At 41.7% G+C, this 15,349-nt stretch overlaps 3 protein-coding genes across 4 annotated transcripts; 2 read left to right on the forward strand and 1 right to left on the reverse strand.

The window, feature by feature from the left end:
* Positions 1-345: 345 nt before the first annotated feature.
* LOC137900590 (methyltransferase-like protein 27) lies at positions 346-3,595 on the forward strand. Its single transcript, XM_068744702.1, has 5 exons — positions 346-465; positions 805-933; positions 1,157-1,292; positions 1,877-1,969; positions 3,396-3,595. The coding sequence occupies exons 1-5, from the start codon at positions 346-348 to the stop codon at positions 3,593-3,595; spliced, it is 678 nt and encodes a 225-aa protein (XP_068600803.1).
* Positions 3,596-5,025: 1,430 nt separating this feature from the next.
* On the forward strand, positions 5,026-7,995 carry LOC137900200 (methyltransferase-like protein 27). The gene is made up of 5 exons (XM_068744263.1): positions 5,026-5,145; positions 6,240-6,368; positions 6,659-6,794; positions 7,199-7,291; positions 7,793-7,995. Exons 1-5 carry the CDS (start codon positions 5,026-5,028, stop codon positions 7,993-7,995), a joined length of 681 nt encoding a protein of 226 aa, XP_068600364.1.
* Positions 7,996-10,234: 2,239 nt separating this feature from the next.
* On the reverse strand, positions 10,235-15,297 carry LOC137899976 (claudin-4-like). Of its 2 annotated transcripts, none has more exons than XM_068744011.1 (2): positions 13,926-14,637; positions 10,235-11,932 (listed from the first exon to the last, which is right to left on the reverse strand). In XM_068744011.1, the coding sequence occupies exons 1-2, from the start codon at positions 14,418-14,420 to the stop codon at positions 10,955-10,957; spliced, it is 1,473 nt and encodes a 490-aa protein (XP_068600112.1). In that variant the 5' UTR covers positions 14,421-14,637; the 3' UTR covers positions 10,235-10,954. The 2 variants fall into 2 exon arrangements, with proteins under 2 accessions (XP_068600112.1, XP_068600113.1); XM_068744012.1 differs by lacking the exon at positions 10,235-11,932 and adding an exon at positions 15,002-15,297 and having other exon boundaries at positions 13,175-14,399.
* Between the last annotated feature and the right edge of the window lie 52 nt (positions 15,298-15,349).

Raw genomic sequence — 15,349 nt, forward strand, 5'->3', positions numbered from 1 at the left:
ACGCGTCTATGAGCCGTGCAACGCCAAACTAATAATATGGGCTTTCTAACACATATGAATATATTTGAAATTGCTTGCGATGTTGGCAATGAATGTCTTCAGATGAGAAAAATTGAAGCTTTTATAACCAGGTATTCACGGAATCAACCCAAATCCAATTTGGGTCTCTCCTGACATACAGCTTTTATTTCAGCCTTAACCTGTTTCTGGCTCAGCAAGAGGGAGGAGTCAGGTTAACTTATTAAGTACAGCAGAGACAGTTTAAATTACCTTACATTCTAGAACAGAAACCCCAGGACTACCTTCTGTTAAAGAAACGTGCTTCCGTAATACTCCTTTGGTATAATGTCATCGGTCAATAAAATAGCAGAAAGTGCAGAAGCGTATTTTGTATCTTTGTCTACAAGTTCCACACCAAGAGAAAAAACTAACTACTACAACTCCAATGCTGAGGTCTACGAAACGGTAAGAAAAGCAAGGAGCAGTGTAGTATTTTAGATGTTTTTATTCTGGTTAAATTGATACATTTTGAGACCATTTGAGCATCAGAAATTCAATAATTAAACTAATGAAAGTATTACAATATTAATTAAATAAAAATGCATTATATTGCTTTATATCCCATTTTATTTTACTTTAATAATTAGAATATATATTTTCAATTCAACAGTATGATTTTTCTCACGCCATAGTCTGATAAATGTGTCCATCGAATAATTGAATTATGTTCAGAATCAGATACCTCTTCATGTTTGTCTTCTTCATTGGTGATTCATTGGTCTTTCTTAAATCTTATTTGGATAGATTACCACTATGTTAGACTACCGTGGACCAAGTGTAGTCGCGAACATCGTCTCCTCCCATTTCAGCGGTGACCGTGAAGCAGCTGTTGTGTTGGATGTGGCCTGTGGTACAGGACTGGTGGCAAAGCAGGTAAATTCACGAGAAAGAAAAGAATATCACATAACCAAAAAAACAAAAGATCAATTCATCTTTGTGTATTTTATTTATATAGATCAAACTTTTATGTATAGGATGTCAGGATCTTAAAAGTTAAGAGGAATAACATCAAAAACCCAATCAGCTTGTAAATCCCGTGTCCCATTTATTTAACCAATGTGATTGATTAACAACCAAATGTGTGTCTGTTGTGTAGCTGGTGACACATGGCTTTAAACAAATTGTGGGTGTTGATGGAAGCAAAGAAATGTTGGAGTTGTCCAGAAAGACTGGGTTGTACCAGGAACTGAAGCAGTGCCTGCTTGGAGAGGAACAAATGCCTGTCCAGTGGGGTAAATCAATGGTTCATTATTTCACACCAGACATGTGTGTCATGTTTGTGTTTTTTCCCTTCTATTATTTTATGTTTCCATGCCCTGCCTTTATGTGTTGCATTATTTCCTGTGTTCTTTCCCTCTCTTTGTCACACCTGCTCCTGATCCCTGTCCCTCCCTCTGTATTCAGTCGTCTGCCGGTTTGTTGAACCTCAGCGTTGCGTTCAAGTCTTTCTTTTTTTCCCATGCCATAGTCTTGTTCCTGAACCTTCGCCTGATTTTTAGACTTTGCCTTTTGCCTAACGAGCTGGATACCTTTGCCATGGTGGCGCTGTTTTCTGTATACCGAACCTTTTTTCTGGATTAAACCCTTCTGTTGCTCTGCTGTCAGTCTGTGGCTCTGCATCTTGACTCCATACCATCTGTTCAGCGTTCTTGACAATTTGAGATTATATTATAGTTACTTAGTCTTATGCCTATCGATGTGTGTGTCATCAATCACAAATAACATCAGTTCATGCATTACTTTTGGATTTTTTTATTTGCCAAATTAATCCTATGTATCTTCACTCTCCTACCTTAACGCCTTTCATTTCCCACAGGTCTGTTTGACGTGGTTGTGATTGTTGGAGCACTGAGTATTGGTCATGTCCCAATTAGCGTGGTTAGAGAGTTGTTCAACTTTGCTAAACCAGGTAAGACTATGTTCTTGGTTTCATACTCTCTCAAATATAGTTAATACCAGTTTTGAATCTCTCCATAGAAAGCCAGAAATGGGAAGAGCAGACACTCGTCTCCCAGTCTAGTTCCGCCAGCTCCCAAAGAGTTCCCAGGCCAACCAATAGATAGAATTTCTCCAGCGAGTTCTGGGTCTTCATCTGGGTACTCTCCCAGATGGACATGCCTCGAACACCTCTCTAGGAAGGCATTCGGGGGCATCCTGACAAGACCACCCTGAGCCTCGATGACTGAGCTCCTCACCCTATCTCTAAGGCTGAGCCCAGCCACCCTACAGAGAAATCTCATTTCAGCCACTTGTAGTCTGGATTTTACACTTTTGGTCATCGCCCAGAGCTCATGACTATAGCTGAGTGTTGGAAAGTAGACAGAGCCGCAAATGGAGAACTTCACTTTGTGGCTCATCTGTCTCTTTACCACCATAGAGTGACCATCATTGTGGACGCCTCACTGATCTGCCTGTCTATTACCCATCCCATTTTTTCCTCACTTGTGAACATGATACCGAGATACCGATGCGCTGGAGATGCTTCCGTGGTATCCTGCCTCTCGCCGATAGAAAAGCTGGGATAGGCTCCAGCAACCCCTGTGATTCACAAGGCAGATAAAGCGAACATGAAGATGAATAAATCTACTACTACTGCTGTACTTCCGGCTTGTCCCGTCAAGGGTCGCCACATCAAATCAACCTTCTCCACTTCACCCTGTCCTTTGCATCGTCCTCCCCAACACCAGCCACTCTCATGTCCTCTCTCACTACGTCCACGTATCTTCTCCTGGGTCGACCTCTAGCCCTGTTCCCTGGTAGTTCCACCCTCGACATCCTTTTACTGATATAGTCCCCGTCTCTCCTCTGGACATGTCCAAACCATCAAAGTCTGGTCTCTCTGACCTTGTCTCCAAAACGTCTAACCTTCACTGTCCCTCTTATTGTCTCATTTATAATCCAATCCAACCTGGTCACTCCCAGGGAGAACCTCAGTATTGTCATCTCCACCTCTTGTCTTTTCCCCAGACCCACTGTCTCTAAGCCGTATATCATGCCTCGCTGACTCTCTCCTGTCACAGAGTACACCTTTAAAATGCTACACAAGTACAAGACGGCCGTCCGCAAAATCTATTTTATTTGGGACTTAAAGGACATATTCTAATCAAATATAACACTCAAATTATGTGGTTCTGGAGGCCAATGTAATGCCATCCCCAGCACTTGTTTCAATAATATTCCTGAGAAGTTTAGGACTTCAGTTTTATCTGTATTAAGTCGCTGAAAATTTCAGATTTCACCCTTTTTGTTGTTTTATGTCTTTAAAATACGTTTAAAGTCTAGTCACCTGTTTTTTTTTGTTTTTTTTTACTGTACTGTTTCCTATTTTTCCATAGCTGGCTACATTTGCATGACAACCAGAGATACCTGTGATAATGCTGAATACAAGTCTTCCCTGGAGAATGAGCTGAAGAAGATGGAGGAAGACGGCCTGTGGACTTGTGCAGAGGTCGCTGAGAAAGACTGGATAAAAGCGATACCAGGGCAGGAGCATAACCACAAGAGTGGTGTTGTATACCTCTATAAAAAAATCTAAATAAAGCACAACGCATTCCCATCAATATGTGTCATTGCACCCACATAAAGCCAAAACTTTCTAGAAGATAGTCCATAATATAATATACTCACTACACACTTTTATCTACAGATAGATAGATATACTTTTAACTGTCACAGTATGCTAAACAGTCGGCAAGAATAAAATAACTGAACATAATTTATTTCCCTGGGAGGTAATTGATACTGTAAAAATGTTTAGAGGGTTTATGTTAAATCAAGTAGAGTTTATATGCTCGCAAATAAAAGGGGGCGGAGGAATCACGATCAAGTCAAGCTCAGTGAACTTTTTATTTCAAACCGGGCTGCTGCATTCTCAAGCTTTAAAAAAAATATAAAATAGTGTTGGAGGAGACGTGGACATGCAGAGTCTGAAGCATTCTTCGTCTTGAAGTAGATGGTAGTGATTAGTTATGGCAAACCCAATTATTTTTCCATTATCCATTGTGCCTCAAAGTTGCTCAAGAGTCAAGGTCAGGTCAGTATTCACTGTTTCCCACAGCTTCTTGTCAGCAGCACTGGGCCAGTTCACACACAGTCTGTGCCCTGGGAGTTTCCTATCAACGACCCCGTCAGGCCTAAGGCAGGTAAGAACCCAAATGCGAGGCGGTTTGAACGGGAGCCCAAAAACAGGTTTAATGTTCAATACCAGGGAGTCAGTCCAGAGCAGCAGACAGAGCAGGTCAGGGGCAGGCACAGAGACAGGTCCAAGGGGCAGGCGAAGGTCAGGCACCGGGTGACCAGGCAGGTCGGGCAGACAGGTCCGGATCAGAAGGCGAGCAGACGGGGTTCCGGGGACAGGCAAGGTCAGTACACGGGGAGGCAGGCGCTGGAAGGTTGCTGGAAGGAGGACGTACACGACACTACAATCCGGCGTCGGTGTGTCGTCTGGGCTGGGCTTATGTAATGGCTGGGGTTGATTGTTGATCCGCTGCAGCTGGTGACGGGAGCACAGGTGACAGGGATCAGCTGATCGCAGAGCGGAGCCGTGGAGGCGGCGAAGTGGGCGTGGAGAGCGGCACAGCCGTGACAGACCCTCTTGAATGAAAGTCTGCTGCTTAATCTGATCAGATAATCAGTATGTAATTAGGACTTTGCTCCTGTTTCCAGACTGACTTATGTAACAAGATATCTGATAGAAAACTTCTCTCTTAACAATCCACATGGTCTCAAAGGGCAGCCAATAATACACCTTGTATAAAGTGGCGGTGAGATTATCACAGATCTCACCTGCTCTCAGGACTTCAGCTGCAGCACGCCTTTATCCAAGAGAAATTTAACGTTTTTGAGGAGCTCTTTTGAAGAGGACCGCTCCCCTTCATAAAAATACAAAGAGATCATTTTTAATAATTTAAAACAACTTTGAGTGTGTGGCAGGATATTTTGTGACCAAAACAGAGCTTGCCCACCATGTCATCTGCCAATACACAATCTGAAAATGCAAAGAAAACAATTGCATCAGTTCTTACAAACTGCACACCAAGAGAACAGGTCGACTTCTACAACTCCTGGGCCAACAACTATGATACGGTAAGAACATTGAAGTATATTACAATAACTTTGATTTTTCCATCCTGGTTAAATTGCAGTATCCATTTCATAACAACGAAAAGGTCTAAGATCATTTGAGGATCCCATAAATTGATTTTTGTTTTACATTTACAACTAAGATTGTGTATTCAAGGATTTCAATGGGGATTTCTTTTTTTTTTATTCCATACATTTGTTCGTTCTTAACCATACAACTAAACCTGAATGTGTGCGGTTTGTATTTGACATTCCAATAAGTGTGGTATTTGAATTTGTGATCAAGGTGTGGAATGTTGAATTTATTAAGGACTGGCAGAAGTTGATTGATTATCAAACTGATACATTTGGTTTGCATGTTTTGTTTTCTGATGAAAGGATTCCTCTTAGTCTTTCCCCCTAAATCGCTGCAAGCTATGGTTTGAATCTTGGAACTCTTGCTGCAAACCACTAAACAAGATCAGCATTAGCATCATCATCTGCCATTAATTCTTCACTTTGTTTAAACTATGTCCACATACATTAGGTTTAGGGGTGCTGGCCGGCTCCCCTATGTATTTGTTTTTATTTTATTTAAGCAGAAGTGATTTAGTTGAGATTGTTGCCTTTGAGCAAGATATTTTGGTTGATAAGTTTTAAAGAACTTATAAAGTATGTAACATAAGTGGCTAAAGAAGGCAAACATTCCTGTCTTAGTTAAAAAAGATTTATGGGTGATCAATTTCCATGATCTGATGGCAGACTCGGTTAATTTCCGAATACCCCCAAAATAAAAGAAAAAATATAATGCACTTTTAGGGGTATTATCATGAGATAAATATAGTAAAAACACACCTTGGTGAAAAAACAAGGCAGTTCAAACATACATGCATATTTAACAATAAGTCAATTTGTGTTTGTGTGTTTCATAAAATAAAAAGGACTTCTCATTACTTTTCATTTCATGTCATGTAGCTTCACACCCTTCCTGGAAATTCCACAATGTTCTCCGTATAGTATGATACTACATATAAAAAATATTCCTGTTTACCTTCTCATGTTTGTCTTTGTCTTCAGTGCCTAAAGCCATTGTTGTCTATTAAAACTTGTTTGAATAGGATATGGCTTCTGCAGAATACCGTCCACCACTTCACGCAGCAAAAAGCATCAACACCCATTTCAGCGGCGATCGTGAAGCAGCTGTTGTGTTGGATGTTGCCTGTGGTACAGGACTGTTGGCCAAAGAGGTGAACCCACACAATAGAGGGAAAACAACTATGTCTTGTCAGTTACACAAATTAAACATTGTTTCAATAAAAAAAAGATTTTAAAAGTATGTTAATGTATGGTGGTTTCAATTTAGAAGAAAAAGTTATTTCAACCAATGTCTGACTCTGTCCTTGAATAATTCCCTTATTTGTCTTGAGACCTTTATTTAACGTCCTTCATTTCCTTATCGCCGAGCCAATGAGCTTGTCCTTCCCATGTCCTTGACTGGTGTGACTGATTAGCAATCAAATGTGCTTCTGTTGAACAGTTGAAAACAAAAGGATTCAGACATTTTGTGGGCATTGATGGAAGCAAGGGAATGTTGGAGCTTGCCAAACAGACTGGGTTGTACCGGGATCTGAAGCAGTGCCTGCTGGGAGAGGATCCACTACCTGTCCAGTGGGGTAATTGTCATGATTTTCCATTTCCCAAGTCATTGACTCAACCTGAGGTGGGGTGTCTTTATTTAGTTTAGTATTAGATAAGTATTTAGATTGATGGTCATTAGTCTTTAGTCTTTTTTCACAACAGATCGTATCATAATAACGTTAAGATTTAGCATGTTTTATTGAAGTGTGGTTTTCTCAAATGTACAAACTTACTGTAAAATATACACTACCGTTCAAAGGTTTTGGGGTCACCCAGAAAAGGGAAGGTCAGTTTCATAGCTTCTCTAACCAGCTAAACTGGTTTCAGCTGCGCTAACATGATTGCACGAGGGTTTTCTACTCATCCATTAGCGATGTAGATATTGCACCACATATCTACACTGCCACTCCTCCTCCTCACCCCTCTTCCTTTCCTACAGGTGTGTTTGATGTGGTTGCTATTGTCGGAGCGCTGATTGTTGGTCATGTCCCAGTTAGTGTTGTCAGGGAGTTTTGCAACTTTGTCAAACCAGGTGAGATTATCTTTATTGATTTTAAGATGTCTCAACTGAAGTTTTGGGGTGTCATTTTTTTTTAAATGGTGCATAGAATCCATGCATAACTATTTATAATGTTCAGTTTTGGAATCAACTTGGTGAAAATGTGTGCACGTCAATCAGTCAGACAGACATAAGCAATCTCAATCTCACTATCATATTTTTTTAGTGTGGGAGGGGCCTCATTATAAAATCTGGTTTATAGTCGCCACTTCACTGAGTCACCAGTTTCCAAGCGCATAAATATTCATAAACATGTCAGGCACCTATTCTCCAATGAAGTTTGTTTTCTTAGAATGAAACTTTTACATGGAGGGTGGCTCAAATTCTTTTCAGCCCTGACTCATATTTTTTGTATGGGTATGTAACTGCCGCCCCCCCCCCCCTGAACTTTGTAAGTCTGTATCTCACATCTGTATTGCTGTTGTGTATTAATCACTCAATGACACGACTGTACTGTTGCCTATTTCACACTAGGTGGCTACATGTGCATGACAGCCAGAAATGCGCAAGATAGTTCAGACGTCAAGTCTGCCCTGGAGCATGAGCTGAAGCAGATGGTGGAAGAGGGCCTGATAACTTGTGTGGCGGTCACTGAGGAGAAGGAATGGCTGAAGCTGTCGTCAGGGGAGGGGCACGGCGATGATTCTGGCGTTGTGTACCTCTATAGGAAACCATAGCTAAAGCGCAGAGCTTGACAATGTCGTGGTAACACTGCACCCACAGAGGCATCTAACTTAACATTTCAGGAAGATGATATTCATTACACTATATTGACAGAGATCATCAGAACAGCACACAGAAACAACACTCAAACGGCAGGATGTGGCGTTGGGCATATGGGGCTAGACGATGGTTGCCAACAACGCCACTTTAGGACTTTCAACCTAAAGATCGTTTTTTTCCTTTTGGTGCCCAGCTCGTTCTAGCGGGTTTCCCGACGGCACTTACGCACAGGCCCGCTCGCACTGAAGACCGGCACAGCATTAGTAATTCAAAATATTTATTAACACTCCAAAAACAAGCTTTGCGTTAAAAGCACTATAAACACGCAAAAGAAAAGGAGAGACACAACAGTGACAGTCTACAACCAACCTGCCTTCGAGACGGGGAAAACACAAATGAGGACCCTGGAACGAGGGAGGGGAAGCACCTATATACGCCCCCCCCCAATCAGTGGTAAATGGGCCACAGGTGCTCCCTCCCACACCTGCCTGCCCAATTAACTCCAATCATCCGGTCACACAAATATAAGTAAACAAAGCAGCATTTAAAAAAAAAAACAGTCAAGAAGAAGAATAATATCTTCCAAACTCCAAGACAAATGTCTATAATTGTGCTGGGTGTTTTAAAAATGATTCTAAATCTGTTTTTTTTGTGTATGTGTGTGATCAAAAGATGTAAAAGATGTATTGCAACTTTGGATCCTGTTATCTCCAGGTTGGTGTAAATCAAGAAGAGCAAAATAAAAATAATCAACTGGCCTTGTTTTATGTTTCACCTCTTCTGTTCTAAACCTTCTGTTGGAGCAGAAAAGAAACGAAGGACTGACACCACTTCTCAGGAGTCTTGTCTTGACGTTATGGGACACGTTGGCTTTAGCATCCTATATGTGCTATTAAGTTTAGCTATAACTACAGGGTTATCTAACCATGCTTGTCATGACAGAACTAGGCTGGTGTGACATAACATTAGCAGCACCTTTACTCATTTAAACACTAAATGTTATCCGTTTATAATAAAGAGGGTATCTTTAAAAAAAGTGGTATGTTGCTTGTTATAATAAATAGGATATCATTACCGGTAAGTGGCCCAGCGATGAGTTGGCATCTCATCCAGGGTGTAGCCCGTCTTTTCCCAAGTCTGGGATAAATAAAATGCTTTTGATCAGTATCACCCACAACTTGAGCTGCAGGTTGATTCATCTTTTTGATAAGGGAGGGAGGAAGGCAGGAAGGAAGGAAAGCAGGTAGCAGGTGTTTAAATGCCACCCTGATCACCAGATGGCAGTGTGGAAATGAAAACGCAACACCTCAGTTGTGTGGGTATACTGTAAAAGTTGACAGCCCCCTATCGCTATGTCTATTAACTCAACATATTCTGACTGGTTTGGATTTTAAACCAGTTTCTATGGGATTTTTAAAATTACATTTTTACGTTCAGCGAACGTGAGTTAGGACATTAATTAAGTTGAAAAAAGCAACTAAGAGATAAATCTTGTGGGGCTGGAGGCATAAAAAGAAATCAAGCCAGATATTTTGACGATGTCTTCTTTAAAACATGAAACGTTGTCGTGCACGGCTATGAACTGCCAGTTCTACACTATATGGGCAGCTTTAATATGGGCATTTCTTTTCTCAAGCATCTCAACATGATAGGATCTTTGTTTCCATCACATCCTTTCTGTGTACATTTCCAAAGAGAGTTCCAAACACTTGATTTGTGTCAGAAAATGACAAATGCATTTTATTGATGGTCATTTATGATACAAATGTTGTTGTGAATAGTATTCTCAAGTCATGGTGGAATGCAGGTTTTAAACCCAGTTTTATTGTCAGTTATTTATTTTTGTTGTGACTGTCTGAAGTTAAATTTAAATCGTTTGTTTTAATGAATCATTAGCTAAGTTTTAACTTTATTTTTGAAATAATGAACCATTATGTTCCAGCAACTTGATTCACTGAAACCGAGTTTGAATCATCAACGCAGACATTTTGTCTCCTTCTTCAAACAGTTGACTCTGTCGCTGCATCCAGTCTCTGTCAAACCGGTTTGTCCTGTGGATTTAAATAGCTAGGAAGAGGATTGAATGTCCCGACTGGCTTCAAAAGAAGCGCTTGTTTCAGCTCATGTCAAACATGCTAGCATGTTAAATACATTTAGGTACGTGACAAAAAGCGATGACGCACATGATCATTTATTGAAAAGTTCAAAATCAAACATTCAGTATTATCCAAGTGAAATAGACATAAAAATCACATTACAAAGAAGAAAACACTCAAATCAAAAACGCTTCAGAAATCCCTATTGACAGTTTTGTAGCAATGGTCACAAATAGTTTTGCATTCATTTAAAACATGCTGAGGTTTTCATGGAAAGAAACGTAAAAAATGAGCACTTTCCTGAAGTACAAAATGATCACATATAAGCTAAAACATGACACCGCGTAAAGCGCCTTCATTGCTTTTGTCGAATTCAAGCAGCTGCGTATTCAGCAGAAACAAACAAGCTGAAAAGTCTGAGGTAAAAGTCTTCACGAGGATGGTTCCATTCTAATTCAGAGCTTTTCAATAGACAGTTAATGGCAGTTAACATCAACGTGTCAAACCTGACATACCAAATTAATGCTAATGATCAAATAATGGAGTGTACTTATAAAGATGTACAAGTTCACTTGCTTCCGGGGGTTGTTCATTACGCTTCTTCAGTTCTGCTTTTGTGCTTGTTGCCTCATGAAGCTGCTATTCTCGTGCATTTTGATGACATTTTTACATTAAAGCACAACTAAAAATACAATTCAACTACAATGCCAACCTCTGGAATTATTATTATCACTACACAATCACAAGATGGAAAAACTGCCACTTCTAAATAACGTGTGTGTGTGTGCGTATGTGTGTGTATGTGTGTGTACCCACATTACAGGTATGTCCTCACTGGAATTGCAGATTTATCTTCATTTTCACTCTCCATTGTTAAATTCTCTTCCTTTCCCGCTGCCTTCATCTGAGACGCTGTAGATGGAGCCTCGCTGTGTTCAGATGTTGCCGAGTCGAGTCTTTTCATCTGAGACTTTGTTGATGGTGCCCATGATCTTTCTGACTCCCTCCTCCAGCCTTGATCGGACCCGTCCTCCAATGGTGGCCTTGTGTAAAGCTGAGACTTCGTTGAGGCCCCCTCATTGCTTTGAGGCTGGGGCGACACTGCTCCGAGAGCCGGTCTCATTGCTGCTGTTGCTCTAGTGTGATGAGAGACCAACTGGCTTGTCCCACTGGAGGAGCGGACCGCCACGTAGCGAATAGAGGGTCCCTTTTCCACATTCTGGCCTTTGAGGGGACACGCAGAGCTGATAAACAAACCCCCTCCCAGTATTAGCAGAATGGACGCTCCCCAGCCGATATAGAGACAGGCTCCAATCTCCCGCCGCTGAGCATCAATAGAGGCGCTGTAGAACTTCCTCACAACGGCCCCAGCTGCCCACGACGTGGGAATCAGGCACAACAGACCGGTGGCGATCAACACCGCCCCTGCTGCGATAGCAACCTTGCCCTTGCTGTCGCCCTCTTCGTCCAAGAAGCGAGTGCATTTCCCCCCGACAAAGGCCAGGATGAGGCCCACGCCACCTACAGCGATGGCAAGGACAGTCAGAGCTCTGGCAGCCTGCAGGTCTGAGCTGAGAGCGAGGAGCGACTCGTAAGGCTTACACTGCATCTGGCCAGTGCTTTGGACCACGCAGGTCATCCAGATGCCTTCCCAAATTGTCTGGGAGGTGACAATAGTGCTGCCGACAAAAGCCGTGACCCGCCACATGGGTAGCATGCAGCTGACAATGACACCCGCCCAACCAAAGAGGCACAAACCACTGGCCAACATCTGCATGCCAAGCGACGCCATGACGTGCCGGTGGAGCGATCTCTGCAGCAGCTTGAGAAATCCTCACGGTACTGAAAGTCCTTGAACACTGCTGGGATATTCGTATCTTTCCCAGGGCAGCTTCTTTTGCTTCTCTTCTTTTGTATTTTCCCCCGAAGATCTTAATTGCCGGTCTTTCTCAATATGATGCTCCCCTTTTCATGCGCCTCCATTTTTGTCTATCTTCTCTTATTTCTCTTTTACCGCTGTTGCCATTTTTGAAGTAACCCAGAGCCTTGGCTGGCTGTTTAAGCTGTCCGTCCAGCCTCCAGCAGCTTTTACCTGCATATAGGTGTGCCTCGATTCAGCTCATTTGTTTACGACCTTCCCTTTGTCTGCCTCTTCCTTTGTATTACTGATGATTTCTCATTCCGCTCTCTCTCCAAGATTCTTCCCTATGTATCTTTCCACCTGAGAGGACTATTTCGCTATTGTCACCTGAGCGGTTGCCTGTGTGCTAATGGCTGTGTGCAAATCCACCACGCCTATCCTACTGGGAAGAATGAGGGGAGGAGGATGACAATGGTAGAGCGAAAGGCAGCTGTGAAACCATGACATCATCAATTCCCTCCCTCGTTGTCTTTGTGTGACAAGATTATTTTGGTGATATTTTGGAAGAAACTAGCTACAATAAATTTTGGATAAAGCAGAGAGAATGATCGATTATGAGCTTTAAGCTTGTTTGGCAGAAGCATTGTTGTCTTTATTCAGTTGCGCACCATCTAATTGTATAAACGCTTACTTTGAATGATTTGATTCAAAAGTGAAAACATTCTAGTTCATGTGAGTAATTGATTACACACATGTAGAATGTATCAATGTACCAAAGAGAAAATGACATGAAGCAAATCTCCTACGAGAAAAGTCAATTGAAAAACGGCCAATGTGCAGAGAAACCTGTTTGAAACATGCAAAACTACTCCGACCACACACACAAACACACACACACACACACACACACACACTAACACACACACACACACACACACACACACACAGTCCTTCTTAACCTTATAATCTGGCTCAACATAATCTTTCATCTGTCATTTTAAAGTTTGGTGATTTACTTTTTGTTTGCATTAAACTAAATGAAATGTTATAAATAAAATAGAATTGTGTCTAAAATAGAAAGGCCTTCATCTAGTGCATGCATTTCCAGACCAGGGAACACCAGATAGATTTGAATTCAGAACACACACACACACACAGACACATGTTGAAGCATAGTCATTGCTGTCTCCATTTATTCGTTTCTTTGACAGGAAGGACATTCATTGTCACATAACCAGTTCTTAAGGATTCTTGTAAAACCGGATCACCATGCAGTGAGACTCTGACATTCTTCAGCTCTGTAAAGGCTGCTCCCTTTGAAAATGTTTAAAAAATGCTGTGACTCACTTTAAGTCCCATCTCAAATGTGAGCCTGTGTCAGTTCTCAGGAGTGGCCTCAAAATAGCATTTGATCATGGAAAAAGAGATAATGAATCAAATAATGACAATAGCTGTGACGTAATCATCAATACTCAACGAGTCAGAAATGTAAAGAAAGAACTATATTGGCAGATTAGTCATAAATATAAACATGTTTAATGTGACTCACATGAATCTCACACATCACACACATCGTGCTGTGTGCTTGTGTTGGATTAATAAACAACAGTAACAGAGAATATAAGTGTGAAAGGCATCAAAATGGTGAAACACATATTTCTTACATACAGAGAGTTTAAACAATGGGCTGAAAGATACACAGTTGTACAGTCAAAGATGTTTTCTTTTTTCACTTAGATCATACATGTTATTCTAAGCAATTAAAACTCTAACTCATTGTATCTAATATCTAAACATAGGCCCTGCTGCTGTCCACAGACTGGGCCTTGGCATACTTCACATCGTAGATTTTCTCCTCTTTGGGGGGGCAGGAGCTACAGAGAAGCCCTCCGCCTAGGAATAGCAGTGCTGCAGAACCCCAACCGATATAAAGCGAGGCCCCCAGCTCCCTCTTCTGAGCGCTGACAAGGGTAGGGTTGTAGAAATCACGAATGATGGCGTGGGCAGTCCAGCAGACGGGTATGAGCACCAGGACGCCCGCGATGATGAAGACGATGCCAGAAGCAATGCCCACTTTGCTCTTTTTTACGTCATCCGCTAAAAAGTTGGTGCACTTTCCCCCAACCACACCAAGAAGGATCCCAAAGACCCCGACGATGATCGCTATGACAACGAGTGCTCTGGCAGCCTGCAGATCTTGCGGAAGGATCAAGAGCGAGTCGTAGACTTTGCACTGCATCTGGCCCGTACTCTGGGTAACGCAGTTCATCCACAAGCCTTCCCAGGTCACCTGGGAGGTGATGATGTTGGAACCGATGAACGCGGTCACTTTCCAGGTGGGGAGAGCACAGATGATGATGCTCCCCAGAACTCCAATGAAGGCCAGGATCAAACCGAACATCTGTCTTCCACCAGATGCCATGATGAGAGCTCCTCAATCCAGTAGTTGGTTGCTGAGAGTTAAAGTGAATAACCAGTGAGCGAGACAAAGGAGCAGGTCGTGATTTTACAGCCCACTCAGTGACGGCGTTGATTGTGGATTCCTCCCTTGCTTCTTCTGTTCTTGAGAGAGCGAACAGAGGAGGAGTTTTTCAGCATGCCTCTATGATGAAACTCTACCCTGAAGAAATCTCACCCGACCTGATTCACAGTACAATAAGAAACTGATCCTCACAAAGCGGATAAAAGAGTGATTTTAAAACAACGTATCACTAATCAGGACAGGATTTGCTCTGATAGGCAGGAATAATGCAAAGAAGGATCAACACTGCAAAAATCCCACAAAGTTTTTCTATGTCCACTTTTATTTTGATATATACATATTATTGATTGACAGGAAGGAAATAAATAGATTAAAAATACTAATAAATATAGTGATAGAAATTATGTAAAACAAGTAAACATTTCACAACAGACAATATGTTGTAAAATAGTAATACAGAATGACGATGAAAATCAAATATAAGGTTGCCTGTTCACAAGATTATACAAACAATACACAACAGATATTTGTGAAACTAGCAGAAGGGTTTGGCACATGATTGGCAGCAACTCATCACAGATGTGGATTTTCCAAACCCTCAGACAATTCAGCTGCGATTTATGATCAACAAATTCAGTACAATAGCTCATACAACTTTTAAAATACAAAATGTAATAAATGATTAGTCAGGTGGTGATGCTTACAGCCTTACAGTATCGCTGAAACACCTGAAACTCGTACTCAGTGGCTCCAAACACAGGATTCACTTGAGACTATGAAAGGATTAATGAAAAGTGACGCATCGCCTCCAGAGTGACGACACACTGTCCATCGATACCAGCAGCGGTTACGTCTGTAGGCGTTGGAAT

This window comes from Brachionichthys hirsutus, chromosome 10 (genome assembly GCF_040956055.1).
Source record: "Brachionichthys hirsutus isolate HB-005 chromosome 10, CSIRO-AGI_Bhir_v1, whole genome shotgun sequence".
NCBI classification, from domain to species: Eukaryota; Metazoa; Chordata; class Actinopteri; order Lophiiformes; family Brachionichthyidae; genus Brachionichthys; species Brachionichthys hirsutus.